Source organism: Mustela nivalis (assembly GCF_964662115.1).
Source record: "Mustela nivalis genome assembly, chromosome: 2".
Lineage (NCBI taxonomy): Eukaryota > Metazoa > Chordata > Mammalia > Carnivora > Mustelidae > Mustela > Mustela nivalis.
The window spans coordinates 155,659,128-155,686,431 of record NC_139021.1 but is presented as its reverse complement, the minus strand read 5'-3'; the positions used below and the strand labels follow the sequence as shown (position 1 = coordinate 155,686,431).

The following is a 27,304-nucleotide window of genomic DNA, read 5'->3' as shown; positions in this document are numbered from 1 at the left end:
ATTATTTTTTATTAATATAAGCTTGTTATAAGCTGTTGAAGCAGGAAAATGTTGGTGTCCTATTCCCCCTATAGGGATGGAGAGAAAGGCTCAGACTAAAGTAGGAAAGGAGAAAGGGATACAAATAATGAGCCAACACAGAAAGTTTGCCGATATTTTCACTGATTTATAATGGCCATCACTTATGTACTAATGACCTCTTACATTGGTCATGTTTCTGACTTCATGCAATTGAACATGGTTCATAGTCCTTCATAAGCAAGGTTCCTAAGAGTTATATTCCTTTTTAAAAAAAGAAAAGATTGTCTTTGAAATAAATCTAGAGTATATTATTATCTCCTTGGACTTTGGGCAATAAGAAACAGACAGGAAGAAACTTGTGATGGAAAGGCAGAGTGAAGCAAAAGGCAACCTAAATTAAGACTTTTGATTTTATCCTGAAGAGTCCAGCTGAGGGAGATTTATAGTGGACAAAGAAAATATTCTGAAGTGAACCATCTAACTCAATCAAACCTGAATAAACAAAAGATATAAGCAATTGTTCATGAACGTCCTTTAAGCAAAGATAATTTTTTTTCTCAAAGAGGAGACTTTTATTTTTTATTTCATATTTTCCTTTCTCAAAGTAGAAGGGGTTTTTGAGCACCTAGTGAATAAATCTTCATTTTATATGAAATTCAATTTTGAGTATATGTCTCTCTTGTCAGCTGGTAAATAGATATGCATGAAGAAAATGTCACATAAGGATGGAGTGGGAAGTGTTATGTTGGCAGTTTACAGAGAAAAATAGAACATAGTTTCTTCATTCTCACATATAGTGAGAAGCCATCCTGTGAGAAGCAATCCTTAGGACACATTTCCTTAGAAATGTAATTTGGAATTTTTCCGTGTCATCTTTCAAAGTTTGGTAGAAATGTTACAAAGCTATTGTGGTTGACACATGAACTGGTGTAGCAACAGTGGCTCTAATCCAAGGGGGCAGAAATGAAGGGAATCTAGAAGAAATATTCTCCCTTATCTGGGGCTCAGGAGGACACACTGCAACATAGACGGTTTCTCTCTCAGGAAAACTGTCTTTTTTTTTTTTTTAATATTTTATTTATTTATTTGACGCAGAGAGATCACAAGTAGGCAGAGAGGCAGGCGGGGTGGGGGGGGGAGCAGGCTCCCCGCTGAGCAGAGAGCCCAATGCGGGACTTGATCCCAGGACCCTGAGATTATGACCTGAGCCGAAGGTAGAGGCTTAACCCACTGAGCCACCCAGGTGCCCAGGAAAACTGTCTTTGAAAGCAAAACAATTTTAGTAAGAAGGTTATGCTCAAAGCTAATACAAAAAAGTAAACAAAATAAATGTAAATTAAGATTGACAAAAATGTTCTAAAACTTACTATGGTGACGGTTGCACAACTCTGTGAATATACTAAAAACCAAGGGATTTTTAGTACCCATGATCCCAGGGTCCCTTAGATGCGTGAATTCTATGTGATATGGAGTATATATCAATAGAGCTACTAAAATATATATCTTACAAGTGTTGCATTAGAATCATGAAGAAACATATCCAGGAGTTGCTGAGGTGGATTTAATGCCTTGATATATCTTGTTACTAAGATCTGTATCCCTTCACTGTTAAAGACAGTAGTTGTGATTCTTCGGTTGGGAAACATTATCTTACAAGTTTTTTTAAAAATCTGTGCTCTCTCCAAAACATCGGTTTGATCTGAAAACTGGAATAAAGTTCAAAATATTTTGACATTGTACCATGTTGTCTCCATAGGAAAATATCAAAAACCAATGTTCATTTTCACCAGCTCTGAAATTATTACTAGTTTTTAAGAACAGTTTCTATTTCTTTAGTAGTACACATAAAAACAATTTAATGCAAAACCTACCTTGTCTAGTTCTGGATTATAGGTGACATGTGATATCTGAGGTTCAATGGTAGCAAAAATATTTAAGAAGGTACATTCTTTTAAATTCTGCCCATTAAAATCTTCTTTAGGAGACACATAAGTTTTACTCCAAGTATACCCAAGCAAAACTGGCGGAATATTTACTTGAAATGTTCCACTAATCTGAAAGAATATATCGATACAATAGATTCTACATGAAGAAAACATACATCTGCAGGTACAGTACAGCCCATTCCAGTCTTCTTCAGAGGAGGAAACAGGCTTTCATGGGTACGTACATGCTTGTTCTATGCACTTGTGCAATGATGATCAGATTCTCCATGGTGGTCTATATTCATAGGCACCTTGACACCCTGGGTCCCCAACTAATATGCACTATGTGGAGAGGGCATATGTTAGAAAGGGATGACACAAGGGTGCAGGTTTCCCTAACCAAATGATAGAAGTTCTTAGAAGATCCAATTTAGGCTCAGAGAAGACACTAAAAGACCATGTTACATGTTACATTAGGTCTAGAAAGAGAAGAAAAAATATAACAGCAGGAAGGACAACCCACAGGTCCACATGGAGGAGGGCTCTCCTGAGTGTGTGTGTATGTTTGTGTGTGGAGGTCGGAGCTGATTTACAGTAATAACTAATAGTAATAGCTAGTAGGTATTGAGGACTTACTCTGTGCAAAGCACTGTGCCTAACACTTGATACAGATCATATCATTCAATGAAGTAGATATAGCTCTTATCTCCATTTTCCAGATAAGGAAACTGAGGCTCACAGAATTTAAGTAATTTGTGCCAACTCAGATAGCTAATGAGGTCTGTCCATGCTGAAGTTCACATTGTCAACTACCTCTCTATCCTAGAGTCTGGCCTGAGACTGGGAGATATGCAGAGATTTACAGATGTAGGAAGCCCTGTGTCTCTAAAACTTAAATTTCTATTTCTGGGGAGCTTGGGTGGCTCAGTTGGTTAAGCGTCTGCCTTCAGCTCAGGTCATGATCCCAGGGTCCCGGGCTGGAGCTGCACATTGATCTCCTTGCTCAGTGGGGAGTCTGCTTCTCCCTCTGCCCTTCACCCCGCTTGTGTTCTCTCACCACAACCCTCCCCCTCGTGCTCTCTGACTCTTGCCCTCTCAAATACATAAATAAAATATTTAAAAAATAATAATTAATCTCTATTGCTCTTTTTTTTTTGCAGTCCTGTACTTGCCAGATGCTCCCGTGTGACATCCCTCTTGAGGACCCATTATGTAATCATTTCTCCTCTCCTCCCTTAATATCCATTCTGTCCTTCTTTCTCACCAATGGTTTTAGGCAACAAGACAGACACATAGTAGCCAAGTCACATAACTATAAGAAGCCTGCCAGGATTTTCTGAGAGAGTGTCTTCTTTCCTGATACAGGTACTGCCCCTTCTTGCTTCACCCTGCTCTTGTCTCCAACATGAATATGAGGCTGGAGGTATATTGAAGAATTTGCAGTTATGAGGGTGAAAGGTACATGATATTTATGTGATACGATGATACGCTTGAGCTGCTGCACTGTCATCCAGACTTCTTTTTAGGTGAGACAAATAGACCCTTTGATTCACTGTTAGGTTTTCTGTGGCAATTGGCTGAATGCAATACTAATACACACATAACTCCTTCTGAGTCAAATACCTTCCTCTGTTTGACAAACCATTTTTAAGGACTTGATTCAGAAGTTATCTCTTCTGTAAATACTTTCCTTTCATTCTCCTCGTCATACTGCTCTTACCCCTGACTCCTATGAATACTCCGCACTCCTCCTCCAAGCCAGGAAGAGCAAGGTGCACCCTACTGTATGTTCTCATAGCATCTATCTCATGCCCCTATCAAAGCACCACAGCATTATTAAGTTGTGCTAAAGTGTTAGTTTTCTTCTATAGACAGTGAGCTCCTTGAGGTAGAAAATTCATTTCTGAAACTTCTGTGTCTGGTATAGCTCTGTAAGAAAGTAACAAAGCCTAAAATGGAGTCTAGGCTGGGGTTTTTATATTCTACTGGACTTGAAACATACTTATGTTACATAACAGGAGAGCCTTTGGGGGATATCACAGAGACAGGTGCTAATCATCAGTCTCACCATCATCAAGAAACAGTCCCGAGAAGCTGAAGCTCTTGGAACCCATGGTCACAAAGCAACATCATTAATCATTTATCATTCATCAAAGAACATTTGTGAATCTGGTCCTAAAAAACTATTATATGCAAATGCGTTGCTTTAAGACCTGAGGCTAGCTTTGTTGTTCTTTATCAGTGAACACTCTAAAGATAGAATATATAAATTTATGGGTATCTCCTGTTCTAGAGACAGCTAAAACATTTAAATACTGCAACATCCTAATGGCACTCAAACGCAAGATCACTTTAACTGACCTACCAGTCTGCCAATCACAGAATCTGATTCAAAGACAATAAACAGTAAGTTTTTACTAACCAGAGGTAAAAACTCAGAATAATTAGCAAATAATAATTTTCTATTACCTCAGATTGTTGCAGAAGAGCCGAGAAAGGGAAGACAATGGATCCGAGCCAATTCTTTCTTACATGTGAATGACTACTGCAGCTCTTGAAATAGGGATCCTTTTAATATGAATAGTTTTTCTATTACTTATTTTATACCATGTGATGAATAACTTCACAAACTTTCAAGTAAGTATAAAAAAATCACTTTTTCTTTTCAAAAGAATATTTTTCTCTCTTTAAAAGATAATTGATTATTTAAAGCAAAATCATGACCTGTTGTGGAGCTGATGGCCTATGTACGGCTATTTACATTATTGTAATAGATATACTCTGTGCAGCAAACTGAAAATACACTAAAGAATACAAGGAATAAAACTTACCTTAACCCCGAAGACATCACCACCATTAATAACGTTTTAAGATATTAAATGGTAGTGAAGTATGTCTCAATGACAAGGACAAACTCAAAGAGCAGAACAGCATCATGGATGCTGGATCAGTGAGAAAAGTAGACTTAGAGTGGAAGTCTGATGGTTGATATAACATGGTCAAAAAGAAGCAGGTTTGCTGACATGGCTAAGTAATTTAAGTGCATAACATGTCTATTGGAAACAGGTGACCCACAAGCCTACCTCATTAAGCCCTTAGGAACATGCAATTCAGTTTTCTCTTATTTACCAAGCATACTTCTGAGCCCAGTTCAGTTTTTAAGAAAGTTTTCTCTATCAAGGAGTGATTGCACTGATAGACTGATTCTGGCTGCTTGGTATGTTATATTTCTTATGCTAGTTGACAGATTGTTTATTTTCCCCAAGATCCTGATAGCCTTTATCATAGGAATTTCAGATTTTCAAGATTGGTTTGATTTCCTTTCTTTCCTAGCCCCACTATAGCCTTGGATAGAGCTTGCCTGACACTTCCAGGACCTTGTCATTAAAGAAGTAAACAACAGGCCATCCCGTTAAAGTAAACCATCCATCTGTGTACTAAGAGAAATTAATCATTTTGGCCTGTTTAGAATATTATGATTGATTCTAGGCATGCTTAAGCCCCATCATGGTACAAATTGGGAAAAGGAAATTGTGATAGTTAATTTTACTTGTCAGCTTGAATGAGCTAAGGGATGTCCAGATATGGTAAAACATTTTCTCTGGGTATGTCTGTGGGGATGTTACTGAAAAGAACAGCACTTGAATCAACAGACTGAGTAAAAATTAGCCTTCATCAATGTGGACAGAAATCATCTTATCCTTCTGAAGGCCTGAAGAGAACAAAAAGGTAAAGGAAGGGCAAATTCTCTTCTTGAGTTGGAACATCCATCTTCTGCTCTCGGACATCGGAGTTCCTGGTTCTCAAGTGCTTTTGGCCAGCAGTCTCCCTGTCCTCAGGCCTTTGGACTCAAATTGAACTATAGCTCTTGCTTTTCTGGTTCTCCAGCTTGCAATGGATAATTTGCTTCTTTCTAGTTGTCAGCTCATACATTTAACACTGATGTAAATATAATTGGATGTTTTGTGGGGGAAATTGTGCATTTCTGTTGGAATTAAAGGGGGGAGAGGGAACATATGCCATGTATATGGGATTGGAAACATCAATATTATAAAGATGTCAATTGTAATCTAATGGATCTATGTATTCAGTCCAACCTAATAAAAATTCTAGCAGGTTTTGTCTTGTTTTTGGCAGTCATATAGCTGACTGTATTATTTATATGGAAATATAAAGAGCTAAGAATAGCCAAAGCAATATTGAGGAAGGAAAAAAAGCTTGAAAACTTAGGTTTCTAGATATCAAGATTCATAGCAAAGTTTTAGTAACTAAGACAATGTGGTATCTATGTAAGGATAGATAACAGATCAATAGGACATAATAGAGAATCCAGAAATTAACCCACATTTATACAGTCACCAGATATACAACAAAGGGTGATTCCGTAGTGCAGTGGGGGAGGGAATGATTCTTTCCATAAGTGATGCTGGGTCAGCTGAATAGTCTTATGGGGAAAAAAGTACTCTTAAACCTCTACCTCACAGACACATAAAAACCAATTCTGGTTGGATATTAGATATAAATGTGAAAGATAAAATGATTCAACTTTTAGGAATAACCACAGGATAATATCTTCATGACCTTAAGTTGGCAATATTTCTTAAAGAGTACCCAAAAAAGCATCACCACTGCATTGTACTATATTAAATCAAGATTTTTTGTTCATCAAAAGACACATTAAAAAATTTAAAAAGACAAGCCAGCATGGGGAAAAAACTTAGTAAGTGTATATCGGACAGAGCACTCATATCCGGAGTATACACAGAACTGCTAAAATTCAATGAAAAAAAAAAAAAAAAACCCAGGCAAAATACTTGAACACATCATTCACAAAAGAGGGTATCAAAATGGTCAATAAACATAGAAAACGGTGCTCAATTTCATGAGTAGTCATTAAAATGCAACTTAAAACCGTAAGGTGATACTGTTAATTTCATTAGTATGTTTGAAATAAAGAAATCAGACGATGCTAGGTAACAACAAGGAAGTGGATCAGTCAGAAATCTCATAACCTGGTGGTGGAAATGTGAATCACCACGAACATTTTGGAAAGTACTTGGCATTAAATTACTAAAGCTGAACATATGTGCAATCTAAGAGCTAGCAATTTTACTCTTACATATACTTCCAACAGAAATGCACAATTTCCCCCACAAAGCATCCAATTATATTTACATCAGTGTTAAATGTATGTGCTGACAACTAGAAAGAAGCAAATTATCCATCGGTCATAGAATGTGTAAAAAAGTTGTATACTCCTGCAATCATATACTCAATATTACTCATTGTGGGAATCAATGAGTAATATTACAGATGACTCTACAAACAATGTAGAGAGAAATAAGCCACTCACAGATGGATGCTTACTATATTAGATTTCAACCATACAAAATTAAAAAATAATACCTAATTTATGTTGTTAGAAGCTAGGATAGTATCCATCAACAGAAGAATGGATAAAGAAGATGTGATATACACACAGACACATACACACACATGCACGTGCAATGGAGTATTACACAGCCATCAAAAAGGAAATCTTGCCATTTGCAACAACATGGCTAGAACTAGAGGGTATTATGCTAAGTGAAATAAGCCGATCAGAGAAAGACAATTATCATATGATCTCACTGATATGTGGAATTTAAGAAACAAGCCATAGGGTCATAGGGGAAGAGAGGAAAAAATGAAATAAGATGAAATCAGAGAGAGAGACAAACTATAAGAGACTCAGTCTTAGGAAACAAACTGAGGGTGGCTGGAGGGAAGGGGGAGTAACTGGGTGATGGACATTAGGGAGGATATGTGTTGTGGTGAGCGGTGTGTGTTGTGTAAGGCTGATTAATGAATCACAGACCTGTACCCCTGAAACAAATAATACATTATATGTTAATTAATTGAATTTAAATTTTTTAAAAAGCTAGGATAGTTACTCATGGGAAGGAAGCAACTTGGAGAGAGCACAAAAGAGGCTTTGGGGGTGATACTAGCAATATTTGGTTTTCATGTTCTGAAGCAATGACAGTTTTTTTCCTTTTTAGCCTTTTGTCTCTACTATTTATTTTCTCTTGGATAGAAAGCAAGATGTTTGCCAGAATAAGCTTGTCAATACAAACATAATTAAGAAACCTAGAGTTGAGTCTCTAGCATCTGAATAATTTAAACTTATCTGAAGTGGTCTGCAAACTTTAGAAAAGCATATAATTAAAATTAAACTTCAAAAAAATATTTTAAAGGGTTATGTTTTTCAAAAATCATAGTACCAATTATTAAAAATCACAAAAGCACTTTGGTTACAATGCAATAAAACTAGAATTTATTTTTCTAAGATTTTATTTATTTATTTGAGAGAAAGAGTGAGAGCACAAGCAGGGGTGTGGCAGAGGGAGAGGAAGCATCAGACTCCCCACTGAGCAGGGAGCCCCTGAACCAGGGCTCAATTCCACGACCCTGGGATCATGACCTGAGCCAAAGGCAGACACTTAACCCACTGGGACCCCTAAAAACTAGACTTTACAATCAAAACTTTACATTAGAGTCACTCAAACATTTGGAAATATAAGAACATAGTAGTAAATAACTAGTAGGTCAGGAAAGATAAATGTAATAAAAATACATAGAAAATAACACAAAATAAAAATAACCTAACATAAAAGATCTAGTCTAAGCGATTTAAGAGATAGATTCATGGCCTCAAAATATTACCACTACTATGAAAGAGAGATTGATTCCAAATTCATTTCGGTCCACTCTTTCATTCCCAGTGCTAAAAATAGGACTCATGTCTGTGAGACTTCCAAGTTCTCTGCTTCCTGCTAACAAGTTAAATAATGAAGGGAAAACCCACAGGAAGTAAGAAATAGTTGATAACAGGAAGAAAAAATACACAGGGAAAAGAGGAAAATCAAGGCATGGAAAGAAACTATTTTCTAAAGAATAGTGATGGATGATAAACTAAAACCTTCTTTCAACTGGGTGGTCAACTTGGGACTCATTCTTGGTCTGGTCTTCTTTGAGAAAATGGAATGTTTGGGTCTATCATTCATTACCTTGTAAGCCAGTGCATGAGAGGAAGGTAAGAATATAGGCTAGGCCCTTTCCTTTCCTAAAGAGCATGCCAATGTTGTCACATATGTCTGATACCTGAAGCATATGGATTCCATTCACTAAAAACACAAAGCACTTAAAAGAATTGAACTATTAGTCAACTACAATTGTGGTCAAACGATCATTGAGATAATTCACCTCTGAGAGAGAAAGTCTGTTAGGCATTCTTTTGGGTTTCCCAAGTTCTACCCATCATCAGTTTAAATATTCAGAAACTACTCAGCTGAACTCCTTGGAGAATAGCCATTGCCAGGGCACCTGGGTGACTCAGTCTGTTGAGTGTCTGCCTTCAGCTCTGGTCATGATCCCAGGGTCCTGGAATTGAGCCCTGTATTGGGCTTCCTGCTCAGTAGAGAGCCTGCTTCTCCCTCTTTCTCGGCTTCTCCCTCCCCCTCTGCTTCTCTTCAGGCTTGTGCATGCTCGTTCTCTGTAAAATAAATAAATGAAATCTTTTTTTTTTTTTTAAGATTTTATTTATTTGTCAGAGAGAGAGAGAGAGAGAACGAGCGAGCACAGGCAGACAGAGTGGCAGAGGGAGAAGCAGGCTCCCTACAGAACAAGGAGCCTGATGTGGGACTCGATCCCAGGACGCTGGGATCATGGCCTGAGCCGAAGGCAGCCGCTCAACAAACTGAGCCACCCAGGTGTCCCAAATAAATGAAATCTTAAAAAAAAAAAAATAGCCATCACCAAATTACACCTCAATATTTTTACCTTCAGCCTTTATGAAGAATTGATAGAAAATGTTTTAATAAGAATGTGTGTCTGCATCTCCTGGAAAATTAAACTGGAAGACCTTGACATTATGTCTCTTAGTAGTTCTTAGAGAAGTCTTGTTCCTGAACCATTCCTGAAGGTCTCATTCAATTTCTCTCCCTCTGATCCCCAATCCCCCCAGACAGAATTAGTTCCTCCTTCAACTAATTGCCATAGGATTTGATGGGCATTTATATTAGAGCATGGAATCAGAGTCCCAAAGAGGGACTCTATAATACCTCTATAATGGATCTGCATCTTTATACTTCTGCTGCCAAGCTTAGTAGGAGGGAAGCTAACATTTATTTGAAAGCTTGCACTAAGCATTGTTATGAGCTTTCACGGATCTTCGAGGAAGACGTTCAGTAATTTTAAAAAATTTTGATTGAAAAGGGGTGTCTGGGTGGCTCAGATGGTTAAGCGTCTGTTTTTGCTTATGTCAGGATCTTGGGGTCCCCACATCAGGCTCCTTGCTCATTGGGGGTGTGTTTATCCCTCTCCCTCTTCTCCCCCGTCCCCCTCATGTTTTCTTCTTGGGATCCCCTCTCTCTCTCTCTACTTCACCCTGTTCATGTGCATGCACACATATGTGCTCCCTCTCTCTCAAAGAGACAAATAAAATCTTTTAAAAAAATAAACAAAATCTGATTGATGAGAACTGGGTTTTAATCCTATGAATAATTTGGTATCTTCAGCAGAACTGGTGTATTTTCTCTGATCAGACAGTGAGAAATATGTAACTCATTTTCATTTTGTTTCATTTATCTTGGCTACCAGGAAGCTCACACTCAAATGTTATGTTTAAATGCAGAAACCAGCTTCTCCCAAATTCCTGGTATATTTACCCCTTCTCCTCCTATATGTGGTTTATGATCTCTGTTATTTTTTAACTGACTTTCCATATGTCTGATTTTATTTCATGTTACCCCAAACCCTTTTTAGAAAATGCTGGAAATAGACATTGCCTCTAAAAGCAAATTTACAAATATGTTACTAGATTTCATTCAGTTTGACTGCAGAATCAGTTCAACAGTATTATAATTATTCTAATTTACCTCATGTTTTTCAATAATCATTTCATCAAAGATGTTGATATATATATTATCTTTTATTTTAGATAAGCTTGAGAAGCTATAATCATGTCCAGGTGAGCTGTAAATAAGAAAAACATATGTAAATGCTTAATTCATTTTATGAGAGCATTATAAATAAAGAACCATAAAATTACTTGTTCTTTACTTTTATAAAGTATAAGCTAAGAAAAAGCTATGTGTTTTGCAGATGACTGTTATCTTTCATTAAAGACAGTATGCGCTTTGTAATTTATCTTGTTTCTCTCTTAAGGTAATTTGCATGAAAAATAAGAAAACTTAAATTTCAAGCAGAAAGACTTCCACTATAGCCATTCATTGCAAACAAAGCATCCAAAATATGGTGTATTAAGACTTTCCAAAAACCTTAAACTCTGCTGCTTTCTGCTAGCTCCCATATATAGTTAAACTGTTCTTTTGCTCTCAGCTAAGAGATACAACTGTTTAACTACAGCACTTATTCTCTTTCCCATATTTATTTTCTCCAACTAGAAATTGGGACAGTGGAATGCATTGTGCAAGCTGTCTGTTGGTGGCTTATTTGATTGGACACATTTTTGGAGGTAGCTTCCTTCACTCTTAGCTCCAGCTTGTGCATGGAAACTCAAACCTTCATCAAACTTCTAACAACTAAGAGAAGTTAAATAACTTGCTTAAGGTAATGCCACCAGCAAATGACAAAGCTTGTATGTGAACTCAGTTCCAACTGACTTGAAAGGCCAGGCTCTTTTCACTATATCATCTGCCATTGATATTACTTACTGAAGCTTGTTGCTAAGGAAGCAACTATTTCAAGGGATCTCCAAAAGTTTGCATAACTTTCAGTTACAATGAAAAAATATTAGCTGATATTAGAGAACAACTTTAAGTTGAATTTTCCTTATATTTTCAAGTGATAAACTGGCTTCCCTACCCTGCTCTTCAAGAGTTCCCTCCAGACATTTTTGAATGTGTCAACTCAGTATGCCCCTTAAATCACTCAAGTCCTGCATTGTCTTGCACTTTATATTCTACTAAAACCTTATTCAAATTTCACCACAATTTCTCCTCCAAAGTAGAGCTCGCAAGGCTAATTACTATATACTGTTTACTATTATTCTCTATGCCATTTGCACGTCGTTTTTATTCACTAAAACATCACATGGAGAAGGGAATAGAGCTCTTGTATCTCAGAAAACCAAAAGTGTAACTGAATGGTGTGTCTTAGCTGAACCCTCTGATCTACTTGATTATACTCTAAATGTGTTCTTGGTGTATCTTGCTGCTATAACTGCAAGAATGCAAATACTCTATAGCCTCCTTCTCTTTAGTTCACTTTTTTTTTTTTTAATTTCTTTTCAGTGTAATAGTAGTCATTGTTTTTTGCACCACACCCAGTGTTCCATGCAATCCATGTCTTCTCTAATATCCACCACCTGGTTCCCCCAACCTCCCACCCCCCTGCCCCTTCAAAACCCTCAGATTGTTTTTCAGAGTCCAAAGTCTCTCTCTTTAGTTCACTTATAAATTTATTTATCTTATTGACTACTGTGTGTTCTCCTAAATCCATTTATTTAATACAGAGACACCATCAAAGAATAATGCAAATAGGAACCTCATGATCTGCAGAACTTGAGAGAGCTGAACAAGGCTGACAAGAGAAGGGGGAGAGGGCACCAGAACCAGAGAAAGGACTTTGATAATGGATGTAGTTGACAGTTCTTTATATTCTTTTACTCCAGGGAGAGCTAAATATACTTAGAACATGGCTAATTGAGTTTGGAGAACAATATTAAGTTTTAGATTTCAAATTTGTCTTGATCAACATATTTTTATTTCCAATAACAAAAGCCTACTTATATAGCTTTTGTATCAAATATAAATCTTGAGAAAGAACAACAAAGCTGGAGGCATCCAACTTCCTGATTTCAAAATATATTATGCAGCTACAATAATTGAAATAGGATGATACTGGCACAAAGATAAGACATATAGACCAATGATATAGAAAAGAGAGTCCAGATATAAATCCCTGCATCTACATCAGGACAACTGGTCTTTGACAAGGATGTCAAGCATACACAACGTTGAAGAAATAGTCTCTTCAAGAAATGGTGTCAGTAGAACTACCAACATGGAAAAATAATCAAATTGACCCTTATTTTAGACCATACACAAAAATCAATTCAAAATATGTTAAAGACTTGAAATGTAGGTAAGATCCCAAACTATAAAGCTCCTAGAAGAAAACACAAGGAAAAAGCTTCATGGGATGTGTTGTGGCAAAGATTTCATTCTGCAGATATGACACCAAAGCATGGGCAACAAAAGTAAAATAAACAAGTAGAACTTATCAAACTCTAAATCTTCTGCACAGCAAACAATCAATAGAGTGAAAAGGCAGCCTATAGAAGAGAGAAAATTTTTGGAAACCATATATATTATAAAGGGCTAATCTCCAAAATATACGAGGAACTCATACAACTCAATAGTAAAAATGTTAACAACCCAGTTTTAAAAATATACTGAAACTTGAATAGACATTTCCCAAAGAAGATCTACAATGACTGACATGTATTTGAAAAAAAATGCTTGGGGGCACCTGGCTGGCTCAGTCAGTAGAGCACACAACTCTTGATCTCAGGGGTTGTAAGTTTGAGCCCTATGTTGGGTACAGAGATTACTTAATAAAATATTTTTTTAATGCTCAATAATTGCTAACTAATAATAAAATTCTTGCTAATAATCAGGGAAAGGCAGCTCAAAACAACAGTGAGGTATCACCTCATACCCATCAGAATGACTATTACCAAAAAAAAAAAAAAAATAGAAAAAAAGAAAAGATGAACAGTATTAAAAGATTTGGAAACTGGAACTGCACACTGTTGGCAGGAATGCAAAATAGTGCAGCTGCTATGAAAAACAGTATGGAGGTTCCTCTAAAAATTAAAAACAGATTTACCATCTGATCTGGCAATCTCATTTCTGGGAATCTATCCAAAGAATTCAATCAGGATCTGAAAGAGATGCTAGCATTCCTATGTTCATTTGTAACACTATTCACAATAGTCAAGATGGAAGAATGAAACTCGAGCATTCTCTTACACCATACACAAAGATAAACTAGAAATGGATAAAAGACCTCAATGTGAGGCAGGAATCCATCAGAACCCTAGAGGAGACCATAAGCAGTAACCTCCTCAACATCGGCCACAGCAACTTCTTTCAAGATATACCTCCAAAAGCAAAGGAAACAAAAGTGAAAATGAACTTTTGGGACTTCATCAAGATCAAAATCTTCTGCACAGCAAAGGAAACAGTCAACAAAACAAAGAGGCAACCCATGGAATGGGAGAAGATATTTGCAAATGCCAATAGAGACAAAGGACTAATACCCAAGATCTATAAAGAACTCCTCAAACTCAACACACACAAAACAGATAATTGCATCAAAAAATGGGCAGAAAGGCACCTGGATGGCTCAGTGGGTTAAAGCCTCTGCCTTCAGCTCAGGTCATGATCCCAGGGTCCTGGGATCAAACACCGCATTGGGGTCTCTGCTCAGCGTGGAGCCTGCTTCCTCCTCTCTCTCTCTCTCTCTCTCTCTATGCCTCTATTTGTGATCTTTGTCTGTCAAATAAATAAATAAAATCTTTTTTAAAAAATGGGCAGAAGACATGAACAGACACTTCTCCAAAGAAGACATACAATGGTTAACAGACACATGAAAAATGTTCATCATCACTAGTCATCAGGGAGATTGAAATAAAAACTGCATTGAGATACCACCTTACACCAGTTAGAATGGCCCAAATTAACAAGACAATAAACAACATGTGTTGAAGAGGATGTGGAGAAAGGGGAACCCTCTTACACTGTTGGTGGCAATGCAAGTTGGTGCAGCCACTTTGGAAAACAGTGTGGAGATTCCTTAAGAAATTAAGAATGGAGCAACTGCAGGACCATATATTCATCAAACTGTGGAAAGAACCAAGATGCCCTTCAATAGATGAATGGATAAAGAAGATATGGTCCATATATACAATGGAGTGTTATGCCTCCATCAGAAAGGATGAATACCCAACTTTTTTATCAACATGGATGGGACTGTTAGAGATTATGCTGAGTGAAATACGTCAAGCAGAGAGAGTCAATTATCATATGGTTTCACTTATTTGTGGAGCATAAGGAATAACATGGAGGACATGGGGAGATGGAGAGGAAAAGAGAGTTGTGGGAAATTGGAGGGGGAGATGAACCATGAGAGACTGTGGATGCTGAGAAACAAACTGAGGGTTTTGGAGGGGAGGGGATTGGGTGGTTGGGTGAGCCTGGTGGTGGGTATTATGGAGGGCATGTATTGCATGGAGCACTGACTGTGGTACATAAACAATGAATTCTGGAACACTGAAAAGAAATTTGAAATTTTTAAAAAGGTAAAAAAAAAATAGTCAAGATGGAAATGTCTGTTGACAGATGAATGGATAAAGATAAAATGAAATAAATACTATTTACCCTTAGAAAATAAGAAAATTCTACAGTACTTGATAATACAGATGAACCTTGAGGACATTATGCTAAAGTGAAATAAACCAATAAACCAGTCACAGAAAGACAAATACTGCATAATTCCACTTTCACGAAACATCTAAATTAGTTAAATTCATAAAATCAAAGAGTGGAAAATTGGTTGCCAGGGGCTGGGAAAAGGGAAATAGGGAGTTTCTCACCAATAGGCATAAAGTTTCAGTTAAAAAAGACGAATAAGCTCTAGGGGTCATCTGTACAACATTGTACCTATAGTTAACTATAATATACTGCATACTTTAAAATCTGTTCATAGGGGAGATACCATGTTAAGTGTTCTTTCCAAGTTAACAAAAAATGAATAGTGTTGAGTAAAGCAAATTATCCTCTGTAGTACTGGCTCACTTGATTGTGAGGTAGCCAAGTCCAAAAATCTGCAGGGTATAACAGCAGGCTGGAAGCCCAGGGAAGAGTTGCTATTCAAGTCTTCCCAGGAGGGAGGTTAAGTCTTTTTTCCATTAAGCCTTCAACTGATTAGATGAGGCCTACCCATATTATAAAGGATAAGAGAGAGAAAGACAAAGACACAAAGATACAAGTGCGTGTGCTTGTGCACACACACACACACACACACACACCCTATTGATTCTGTTTCTCTGGAGAACCATGATTAATGTGATGATATTCTGGAAAAGGGAAAATCATGGAGACAGTAAAAGCATCAGTGGTTGCCAGGTCCCAAGGGAAGGATGAAGGGATAAATAGATGAAGCAGAGAATACTTTTAGGTAGTTAAACTATGCTATATGGTATTAGTGGTGGGTATATGTCATTATGTATTTGTCAAAACCCATAAAATACATGACATGAGAGGGAACTCTGAAGTAATGGTTGATAATGATGCATCAACATTGGTTCGTGGATTGTAACAAACATACCACACTGATGCTGAGGGAGGCTGTGTGTGTATTGTGAAAAAAGTATATGTAAGAACTCTCTGTACTTTCTACTCAATTTACTGTGAGCCCAAAACTGTTCTAAAAAATAAAGTTCATATAAAGTTGACACATCCACAAGTGAATAATAAATAATAAATAATAAATAAAATTTTTTAAGTGGGAAAAAACTCAATCTCATTAGAAATCAGGGAAAGTAAATTAAACCACAATGAGAATATCATTTTAGATCTATAATATTAGAAAAAATAATTTACAAATACAAAATATTATTGAAGATATGGCATAATATATATTGTGTTGGGAGTGTACGTTGGTACAATCATTAAAAAACAGTTTGGGATTACCTAGTAAAGTTGAAGCTGAATTCAATTATAACCTAGCAGTTCTACTCCTGAACACATCCTAGAGCAGAGGTTCTCAAAATATCCCCAACTAAGTAGCATCAGTAACACCTGGGAACTTGTGAGAAAAGGGATTATCAAGACCTACCAGACCTACTGAATTAGAAACTATGACGGTGGGCCCAGCGATGTTTTCAGAAGCCATATAAGTGATTCTAATGCACAAAAAAAGTTTGAGACCTACTGTCTTAAAAACAAACTCTTGCATGTTTGCTCCAGAAGACAAGTACAAGAATGTTCAGAGCAACATTATTTGCAATAACAAAAGATTAAAATAAGCCAAACAGATATTAACAGGAAAAAGTATAAAAATTTATGGCATTTTAGTCCAGCAGAAGGGAGTGAAAATAAAAGAAGAAGAGAAAGAAGGGAGAAAAGCAGGAAAGTAGGAAAGAAATGAGAAGGGAGGAAGGATGGGAGGGAGGAAAGTTACAAATGAATCTCTCAAAATAATTAAGAGTAAACAAACCAGATTGCAAAGGATGATTCAATTCATATAAAGTTGACACATCCACAAGTGAATAATAAATGGATAGGGATAATACTTATGATATAAAATCATAAAGAGAGGGAATGTTAAACACAAATTAGTGGTTGCTACCTCTAGGGGCAAAGTAAGGGAATACAGTTAGGTACTGGCTTCATAACAACTAGGTACTGGCCTTCAAAGGTAATAGTAATATTATATATTTTTAAGCTGGATGGTAGATACACAGGTATTCATTTATTACTTTTCCACAGAACTTACATTTGCCTATATATTATATATGCATATATATATAACATATATATATCAATACCTATGTAAGAAGAATTTCATAATTTAAAACTTAAAAAATAAAGCTTATCTCAATTGTTATTTTTCAAGCAATGGCTCAAGAAAACATTGTTCTTTTTTAGAAGCCAAGGAAAAATAGATTCCAACCTACATAAAATCTACTTTAATTTCTTCATTCCAGCATGGGTGAGATCCACTTGCAGTACTGGTTTGGTATACAGTGTGTTGAAAAGAAACTTCCACGAAAGGTTGTACAGTATCCTGAAACACACAATAAATACTGACTAGATTTTTGCACTATTTTTATGTAGTTGATGAAAGGGAGAAGGCCAGGAAATTACTTGTTTACTCGCTGACAACTGGATGGCTTACTTTATCTAACAGCTATTATTCTTTCACTCATTTAATAAACATTTGTCGGTCCTATTCAATACCAGATACTATTATAGGATTGAAGGATAAATGGAACTTTCCTTTAGGACTTTATAGTCTATCAGGGGAAAATAAACAGGTAAACAAATAATTGCAAATGTGAAAAATAAAAGAAAGATATTCAAGGTATAATAGTTACACAGGAGAGCCAATAATTAATTTTCTGGAGTAAGGACAAGAAGAATTTCACAGAGAAAACATTCATTGACCTTGAGCTTTGAAACATTAAGTAGTAAGTTTCATGTGGCCAATAATATGGAGCTACGTAGAGGCCATTCCAGGCAAAGGAAAGCTAAAGAGACCTTCTAGAAGTAGTGGTATGATATGATACTGTCTTGGGGAGGAAGGAGATGTGGCTGATTGGTAGGTAAGGGCCAGATCATCATAGATTTTTGTAGGCATTCTAAAAGAGCTTGTATCTAATTCTATAGGCCCTGAGAACAGGGGAGCAGGGAATGAATTGATTAGGATTACATCTTATGAAGAGTGCCTTCATTGTGTAATAGAAAATCAGCTGGAAGCTTAAGACAGTAGAGATGGAGAGACCAATTAGGAGCCAGTTGCAATTCAGGGCAAACATAATCAAATTTGCACTTCATACAAGTGTTAAATACCTACCTCATTTAAGATCTCATCTGAAGCTACTGATTTGATTGTTTCTTTATGTCTGAGGCGAGATATTGATGATTTCAAATAGGTAGGCAGATCCAAGGCTCTTCAGGAACAACAATATATAGTTATACACTTCAAATGATTTTAACAGAGAGGAAGAATTAAGATGGCAGAAGAGGAGTACGGGCACCCTAAGTTTGTTTCATCCCTTGAATACAACTAGATAGCTATGGAATCATTCTGAGCAGCTGAGAAATCAACTGGACTGCAAGTCTACAAGTAGAAAAGCGACCCCCTTTTGGAAGGTAGGCGGTGCAGAGGCTTGACTCTGGTGTGATAGAGCTGACTGAAGATATGGCGGTGGGGAAGGGGCGTGCTTGAGGAGGCTACTGCGAAGTAGTATGAGCAGCAGAGTGCAAAATCGGAAGTTTTAGAAGTCTGCTACAGTGGAGGCTGTTCCTGGCTTAAAGGTGCTCGGATGGTGAAGTGGGGCAGAATCCAAAGTGTGACACCATGTTTTGAGGATCCCCTGGGACACAAGAAAAATGGGTGGTATCTAAGTGATGCACTGTTCCCAGGCATAGGAGCACAGAAGCTGGCTGAGAACACCAAGTGTAGATGCCAGCTTTCTGCTCTGTCTAGCCATAAACTGAGAACTGCTGCATGGTCCTGGGACCACTTTCGGGGGGAGGGGGGTCCAATAAAAGGCAGAAGCGTGGTGAGACACTCCCTGGGAAGAACAGCTTGGGTGTGCCCCACAGGACTCCCTAAAATTTGGTTTTGAAACTCAGTCGCCTGCCTGAATTTAAAAAACCTTGGACACAGGCAAGGTGAACACAGAATTCTGACAGAAACCAGGGAAACTGGGGTGCCTGGGTGGCTCAGTGGGTTAAAGCCTCTGCCTTTAGCTCCAGTCATGATCCCAGGGTCGGGGGATGGAGCCCCACATCCAGCTCTCTGCTCAGCAGGGAGCTTGCTTCCTCCTCTCTCTGCCTGCTTCTCTGCCTATTTGTGATCTGTCTGTCAAATAAATAAATAAAATCTTAAAAAAAAAAAAAGAAAAGAAAAGAAACCAGGGAAATAAATGTGACTGACTTATTTATTGTGAGGGCTCACTGAAGAGTCGGGGACATGAAATTTCAGCTTCAGGGCTAGAGATAGAGGAGCCACTATATTCATTCCACTCATCAGTGCTGAAAGCCCTCAGGGAACAAAACAGCGCCACCTAGTGGAGTTGAGTCCAGAGCCACTTACACCAAGCCCTGCCTCGCTGCCCCCTAGGGCACATTTCCACTGGGGCAAGTCCACCTGAGAATTAGGCTGCAGGCCCTTCCGCCAGAAGAACAGAAGAAACAACTCATTCGAACCAAGTTCAGTGATCATAGACAGCTGCAAAGCATCAGCTCTAGGAGAAAATAGTATCTAGCACCTTTTGTACTTTTATTCTTTAATTTTTTATTTTATTTATTCAGTTATCTTATTTTTTTGAATTCTTTTTAATTTTTATTTTTTATATATACTTTATATTTCTTATTTTTTGTTTCCTTTCATTGCACTTTATTTTACTCTTTCTTATTTTGGGATCTAGTTTCTTTTAATAAGCAGACCAAAACACACCCAGAATCTAGGTTTTGTTGTTCATATTTTTCAATAATTACTCTGAATGTAAGTGGGCTAAATGCTCCAATCAGAAGATACAGAGTATCAGAATGGATTAAAAAACAAGATCCATCAATATCCTGCTTACAAGACACTCAGTTTAGATCCAGCACCTTCAGATTGAAAGTGATGGGGGTAAAGAACCATTTATCATGCTAAAGGACGTGTAAAGAAAGCTGAAGTAGCCATTCTTATATAAGACAAACTAGAATTTAAAGCAAAGACTGTAATAAGAGATGAGGAATCATAATATATCTGATGAGTATCATAATAAAGGGGTCTATCCAACAAGAAGATCTAATAAATGTAAATATTTATGTCCCTAACTTGGGAGCAGCCAAATATATAAACAAATTAATAACAAACTTAAGGAAATGCATTGATAATAATACAATAATAGTAGGGGACTTTAACACCACACTCAGAGCAATGGACAGATCATCTAAGTGGAAGATCAACAGCAAACAAGGGTTTTGAATGACACACTAGACCAGATGGACTTACCATGTATATTCAGAGCATTTCATCCTAAAGCAGCAGATTACACATGCTTTTTGAATACACATGGAACATTCTCCAGAATAGATCACAATAGGTCACAAATGAGGATTCAGCTAGAACAAAAAGATTGAGATCATACTATGCATATTTTTAGACCAAATGCTATGAAACTTGAAGTGAGCCACAAGAAAACACTTGGAAAGACCACAAATACATGGAGGTTAAAGAACCTTCTACTAAAGAATGAATGGGTCAACCAGGAAATTAAAGAATTTTAAAAATACATGGAAGAAAATGAAAATGAAAACACAATAGTTCAAAATCTTTGGGATGTAGCAGAGATGGTTAAAAGGGAAGTATATAGCAATGCAGGCCTTTCTCAAGAAGCAAGAAATGTCTCAAATACATAGTCTAACCTTACACCTAAAGGAGCTAGAAAAAGAACAGCAAATAAAGCATAAATTCAGCAGGATAAGAGAAATAATAAAGATTAAAACAGAAATCAATGATAGAGAAATTAAAAAAACAAACAAACAGTGGAACAGATCAATGAAACTAGGACCTGGTTCTTTGAAAGAATTAACAAGATTGATAACCCCCTAGCCAGACTTACCAAAAAGAAAAGAGAAAACACCCAAATAAATGAAATCATGAATGAAAGAGGAAACTTCACAACTAAAACCAAAGAAACATAAAAAATTATAAGAGAATATTATAAGTAATTACATGCCAACAAATTAGGCAATCTGGAAGAAATGGATAAATTCCTAGAAACACATCAATGACCAAAACTGAAACAGGAAAAAATAGAAAACCTGAGCAGACCCATAACTAGCAAAGACATTGAATCAGCAATCAAAAACCTTCCAATAAGAGTACAGGGCCCAGGGATGCCTGGGTAGCTCAGTCATTAAGTGTCTGCCTTCAGCTCAGGTCATGCTCTCAGGGTCCTGGGATCGAGTCCCACGTCAGGCTCCTGCTCAGTAGGGAGCCTGCCTCTCCCTCTGTCCTCCCCCCTGCTTGTGTGCATTCTCTCTCTCTCAAATAAATAAATAAAATCTTTAAAAAAAAGAGTCCAGGGCCCAATGGCTTCCCAGGGCAATTCTACCAAACATTTTAAAAACAATTAATACCTCTTGCTATCTTCATAGAAAGATAGAAATGGAAGGAAAACTTCCAAACTCACTCTATGAAGCCAGCCTTACCTTGATCCCAACACCAGACAAAGACCCTACTAAAAAGGAGAATTACAAAACAATATCCCTGATGAACATGGATGAAAAAATTCTCAACAAGATACCAGTTAATTGGATCCAACAGTACATTAAGAGGATTATTCACCACAGCTAAATGGGATTTATTCCTGGGCTGCAAGGTTGGTTCAACATCCACAAATCAGTCAATGTGATACACCACATGAATAAAAGGATAAGAACCATACAATCCTCTTTTTTTAAAAAATATTTTATTTATTTATCTGACAGAGAGAGAGATCACAAGTAGGCAGAGAGGCAGGCAGAGAAAGGGGTAAGCAGGCTCCCTGCTGAGCAGAGAGCCTGATGCGGGGCTCAATCCCAGGACACTAAGATCATGACCTGAGCTGAAGGCAGAGGCTTACCCCACTGAGCTACCCAGGTGTCCCCAACACAATCCTCTTAATAGATGCAGGGAAAGTATTTGACAAAATATCCTTTCTTTTTTTTTTTATAAGATTTTATCTATTTATTAGACACAGAGAGAGAGAGATCACAAGTAGACAGAGAGGCAGGCGGGGCGGAGGGGGGGGAAGCAGGCCCCCTGCTGAGCAGAGAGACTGATGCAGGACTCGATCCCAGGACCCCGAGACCATGACCCGAGCCAAAGGCAGAGGCCCAACCCACTGAGTCACCCAGGCACCCCTATAACATACTTTCTTGATAAAAATCCTCCACCATGAAGGGATAGAGGGAACACACCTCAACATCATAAAAGCCATATACAAAAGACCCATAGCAAATACCATCCTCAATAGGGAAAAACTGAGAACTTTTCCCCTAAGGTCAGGAACACAAGAGGGATGTCCTGTTGTTCAACACAGTACTGGAAATCCTGTCCTCAGCAATCAGAAAACAAAAAGAAATAAAGGCATCCAAACTGTCAAAGAAGAAGTCAAACTTTCACTCTTCACAATGACATGATACTTTATGTAGAGAACCCAAAGACTCCACTAAAAAATTGCTAGAACTGGTAACAGGAATCCAGCAGAGTCACAGGATATAAAATCAACACAAAGAAGTCTGTTGCATTTCTATACACTAATAATGAAGCAGTCGAATGAGAAATCAAGGAATTGATCCCATTTACAATTGCATCAAAAACCATATGATACCTAGGAATAAACCTAACCAAATATGTAAAGGATCTGTTCTCTCAAAACTATAGAACATTTATGAAAGAAATTGAGGAATACATAGATAAATGGAAAAATATACCATGTTCATGAACTGGAAGAACAAATATTATTAAAATGTCTATGCTACCCAAAGCAATCTATACATTTAAAGCAATCCCAACCAAAATACCATCAGCATTTTCCACAGAGTTGGAATAAACGATCCTAAAATTTGTATGGGACAAGAAACGACCCTGACTAGCCAAAGTAAACTTGAAAAAGAAAACAAAAGCTGGAGATTTCACAATTCTGGACATCAAGGTCTATTACAAAGCTGTAATCACTAAGGTAGTACAGTACTGGCACAAAAGCAGACACATGGAACAGAATAGAGAACCCAGAAGTGGACCCATAACTCTATGGTCAACTAATATTTGACCAAGCAGGAAAGAATATTCAATGGGAAAAAGACAATCTCTTCAATAACTGGTGTTGGGAAAATTCGACAGCCACATGCAGAGGAATGAAACTGGACCACTTTCTTACACCATATACAAAAATAAATTAAAATGGATTAAAAGACCTAAATGTGAGACAGGAATCTATCAAAATCCTAGAGAAGAACATAGGCAGCAACCTCTTTAACCTCAGCCACAGAAACTCCTGACTAGACACATCTCCAGAGGCAAGGGAAACAAAAGCAGAAATGAGCTATTGGGACTTTATCAGGATAAAAAGCTTTTGCACAATAAAGGAAACAATCAACAAAACTAAAATGCAACTGACAGAATAGGAGAAGATATTTGCAAATGACATATCAGTTAAGGGCTAGTATCCAAAATCTATAAAGAACTAATCAAACTTGGGGCACCTGCGTGGCTTTGTTGTTAAGCATAAGCCTTCAGCTGGTCATGATCCCAGGGTCCTGGGATCGAGCCCCACAGGCTCAGCGGGAAGCCTGCTTCTCCCTCTCCCACTCCCCCTGCTTGTGTTCCCTCTTTCGCTGTTTCTCTCTGTCAAACAAATAAACAAAATCTTAAAAAAAAAAAAAAAAAAAGAACTTACCAAACTCAACTCCCCAAAAACAAATAATCCAGTCAGGAAATAGGCAGAAGACATGAATAGAGATTTCTCCAAAGAAGACATACAAATGGCCAAGAGATACATGAAAAAAATGCTCAACATCACTCATTATCAGGAAAATACAAATCAAAACAACAATGAGATACCACCTCACACCAGTCACAATGGCTAAAATTGGCAAGTCAGGAGACAACATGTGTTGGAGGGGATGTGGAGAAAAGGGAACCCTCTTCCACTGTTGGTGGGAATGCAAGTTGGTGCAGCCTCTTTGGAGAACAGTGTGGAGATTCCTCAAGAAAATAAAAATAGAACTTCCCTATGACCCTGCCACTGCACTACTGGGTATTTACCCCAAAGATACAGATGTAGTGAAAAGAAGGGCCATCTGTACCCCAATGTTTATAGCAGCAATGGCCATGGTCTCCAAACTGTGGAAAGAACCAAGATGCCCTTCAATGGACACATGGATAAGGAAGATGTGGTCCATATACACTATGGAGTATTATGCCTCCATCAGAAAGGATGAATACCCAACTTTTGTAGCAACATGGACGGGACTGGAACAGATTATGCTGAGTGAAATAAGTCAAGCAGAGAGAGTCAATTATTGTATGGTTTCACTTAATTGTGGAGCATAACAAATAGCATGGAGGACATGGGGAGATAGAGAGGAGAAGGGAGTTGGGGGAAATTGGAAGGGGAGGTGAACCATGAGAGACTATGGACTCTGAAAAACAAACTGAGGGCTTTGAAGGGGTGGGGGGTGGGAGGTCACGGTACCAGGTGGTGGGTATTATAGAGGGCATGGATTGCATGGAGCACTGGGTGTGGTGCAAAAATAATGAATACTATTATGCTGAAAATAAAAAATAAATTAAAAAAAATTGGCAAGTCAGGAAACAACAGATGTTGGCAGCAATGTGGAGAAAGGGGAACCTTCTTACACTGTTGGTAGGGATGCAAACTGGTGCAGTCATTCTGGAAAACAGTATGGAGGCTCCTCAAAAACTTAAAAATAGAGCTACCCTACAGTCCAGCAATTGCACTACTAGGTATTTATCCAAAGGATACAAAAATAATGATCTGAAGGGGCACCTGCACCCCAATGTCTATAGCAGCAATGTCCACAACAGTCAAAATATGGAAAGAGCCCTCAGGTCTATCAACAGAAGAATGAATAAAGAAGTAGTGTGTGTATAGCCTGGGTGGCTCAGTTGGTTAAGAAGTAGTGTGTGTATAATATGGAATATTATATATATTATATATATATGCATGTACATTCTATATACATATATGGAATATTACTCAGCCATCAAAAAGAATGAAATTCTCCCATTTGCAATGATGGGGATGGGACTAGAGGGTTTTATGCTAAGGGAAATAAGTCAGTCAGAGAAAGACAAATATCATATGATTTCACTCATATGTGGAATTTAAGAAAGAAAACAGATGAACATAGGGGAATAGAAGGAAAAATAAAATACAATAAAAACAGAGAGGGAGGCAAACCACAAAAGACTCTTAATTATAGGGGACAAACAGGATTGCTAGGGGGGTTGGCAGGGGTGGGTAACTGGGTGATGAGCATTAAGGACAGCACCTGATGTAATGAGCACTGGGTGTTGGATGAATCACTAAATTCTACCCCTGAAACTAATAATATATGTTAACTAAATGGAATTTAAATAAAACAATTTTTAAATAAATAATTTTAACATTAGTTTTGGTGGTAATGGGCAGGGTTTTACCTATGTTCATGGTGATAAATAATTCAGGTACGCTGAATTTTATAGAGTTTCTTTGGATCTTCTTATCATAGGTGGTTAGAGCTACATATTTGATAATCACCAGTGGTTTCACTGGTCCTCAGCAAAGGAGAAAAATATGATAAGTGATATTTTGAGATTATATACTTTCTATTTTTTAAAAAATTTTTAAAAATATTTTATTTATTTATTTGACAGACAGAGATCACAAGTAGGCAGAGAGGCAGGCAGAGAGAGAGAGGAGGAAGCAGGCTCCCCGCTGAGCAGAGAGCCCAATGCCGGGCTCGATCCCAGGACCCTGGGATCATGACCCGAGCCAAAGGCAGAGGCTTTAACCCACTGAGCCACCCAGGCGCCCCACCTGAATGGCTCAGTTGGTTAAGCATGATTCTTTTATTTTTTTAATTTTTATTTATTTATTTTTTTATATACTTTCTATTTTTGATGTTACAATATTCTTTCTTTTACAAATTGATGATTATAGAAAATGGTAGTGATTTTATTATGTCTTTACTTTATAAAAGTTAGACTTTGGAATGTGCATTTGTTTTGAGAACGTCGATTCTATTAGATAAATAAGGTTGTTGTTTATAAAACATAGGAAAAACTTTTAAGAGGTTTTAACTATAGATTAGTATCTAGTAAGCAAAATATTTTTCATGGGATGTGGTAAACATAAGACAAGCAAGTAGAGCACATTATGTGCTAAACATAGAGGGGGACTACTTAATATTCCTGAGATACCTGGGTTCTAAGTACCAATAATATAGGATTCATACATGAGACTAAATACAGAAGACACTCAATATTCAGGACACATGAGCATTTAATACTCATGATGCCTTAATTTGGCCACTAAATAGTGATCTCCATTTTGGCCCCACATACCCTCTACTTAAGAAACATAAATAAAATCCATGTAGTACCTGCAGAAGAGCTGGGTAAGATCTGGTTTTCACAGATGTCAACTAAAATAACAAGCCCAAAGCAGCCTACTCTCTCCTGTGTTCTACCTGCAGTACTGAGAGGGGCCAGAGGCAGACAGTAGTGGCAGGTGGTGACAGCAGGGTCACAAGTGCTCACAATAGGGAACAAGATAAAAGGCATTTATATGATATGACACCCCAAAATATACATGGTATAGTTTTTGTGGTCATCTCAAACTTCTGAAAACTCTTTTTTTTTCTTAAAGATTTTTTATTTATTTACTTGAGAGAGAGCGCGCGCACACAAGCAGGCAAAGCAGCAGGCAGAGGGAGAGGGAGAAGCAGACACCCCACTGAGCAGGGAGCCCAATGCAGGGGCTCAATCGCAGGACCCTGGGATCATGACCTGAG

At 37.6% G+C, this 27,304-nt stretch overlaps 1 protein-coding gene and 1 long non-coding RNA gene across 13 annotated transcripts in view; one reads left to right on the top strand and one right to left on the bottom strand.

Annotated features, from left to right (window-relative positions):
• LOC309860262 overlaps positions 1-4,583 on the top strand; it is a 29,373-nt gene extending 24,790 nt beyond the window's left edge. The window contains exons 2-3 of the long non-coding RNA XR_014309286.1: positions 3,312-3,472; positions 4,421-4,583. This is a non-coding gene — a long non-coding RNA (uncharacterized lncRNA). The remainder of the gene's footprint in view (positions 1-3,311; positions 3,473-4,420) is intronic.
• CC2D2B (coiled-coil and C2 domain containing 2B) overlaps positions 1-27,304 on the bottom strand; it is a gene marked incomplete at its 5' end in the record, with an annotated part of 103,638 nt that overhangs the window by 17,082 nt on the left and 59,252 nt on the right. For 9 of the 12 annotated variants that reach the window (XM_082722085.1, XM_082722084.1, XM_082722077.1 and 6 more), the window contains 6 exons: positions 1,530-1,727; positions 1,893-2,075; positions 4,416-4,514; positions 10,865-10,961; positions 17,695-17,804; positions 18,594-18,690. In XM_082722085.1, the coding sequence (XP_082578211.1) occupies positions 1,530-1,727; positions 1,893-2,075; positions 4,416-4,514; positions 10,865-10,961; positions 17,695-17,804; positions 18,594-18,690 (784 nt within the window). Of the gene's footprint in view, positions 1-1,529; positions 1,728-1,892; positions 2,076-4,415; positions 4,515-10,864; positions 10,962-14,351; positions 14,426-17,694; positions 17,805-18,593; positions 18,691-27,304 lie in introns of those variants that run through there. The other 3 variants (XM_082722086.1, XM_082722080.1, XM_082722087.1) reach the window with 3 other exon arrangements.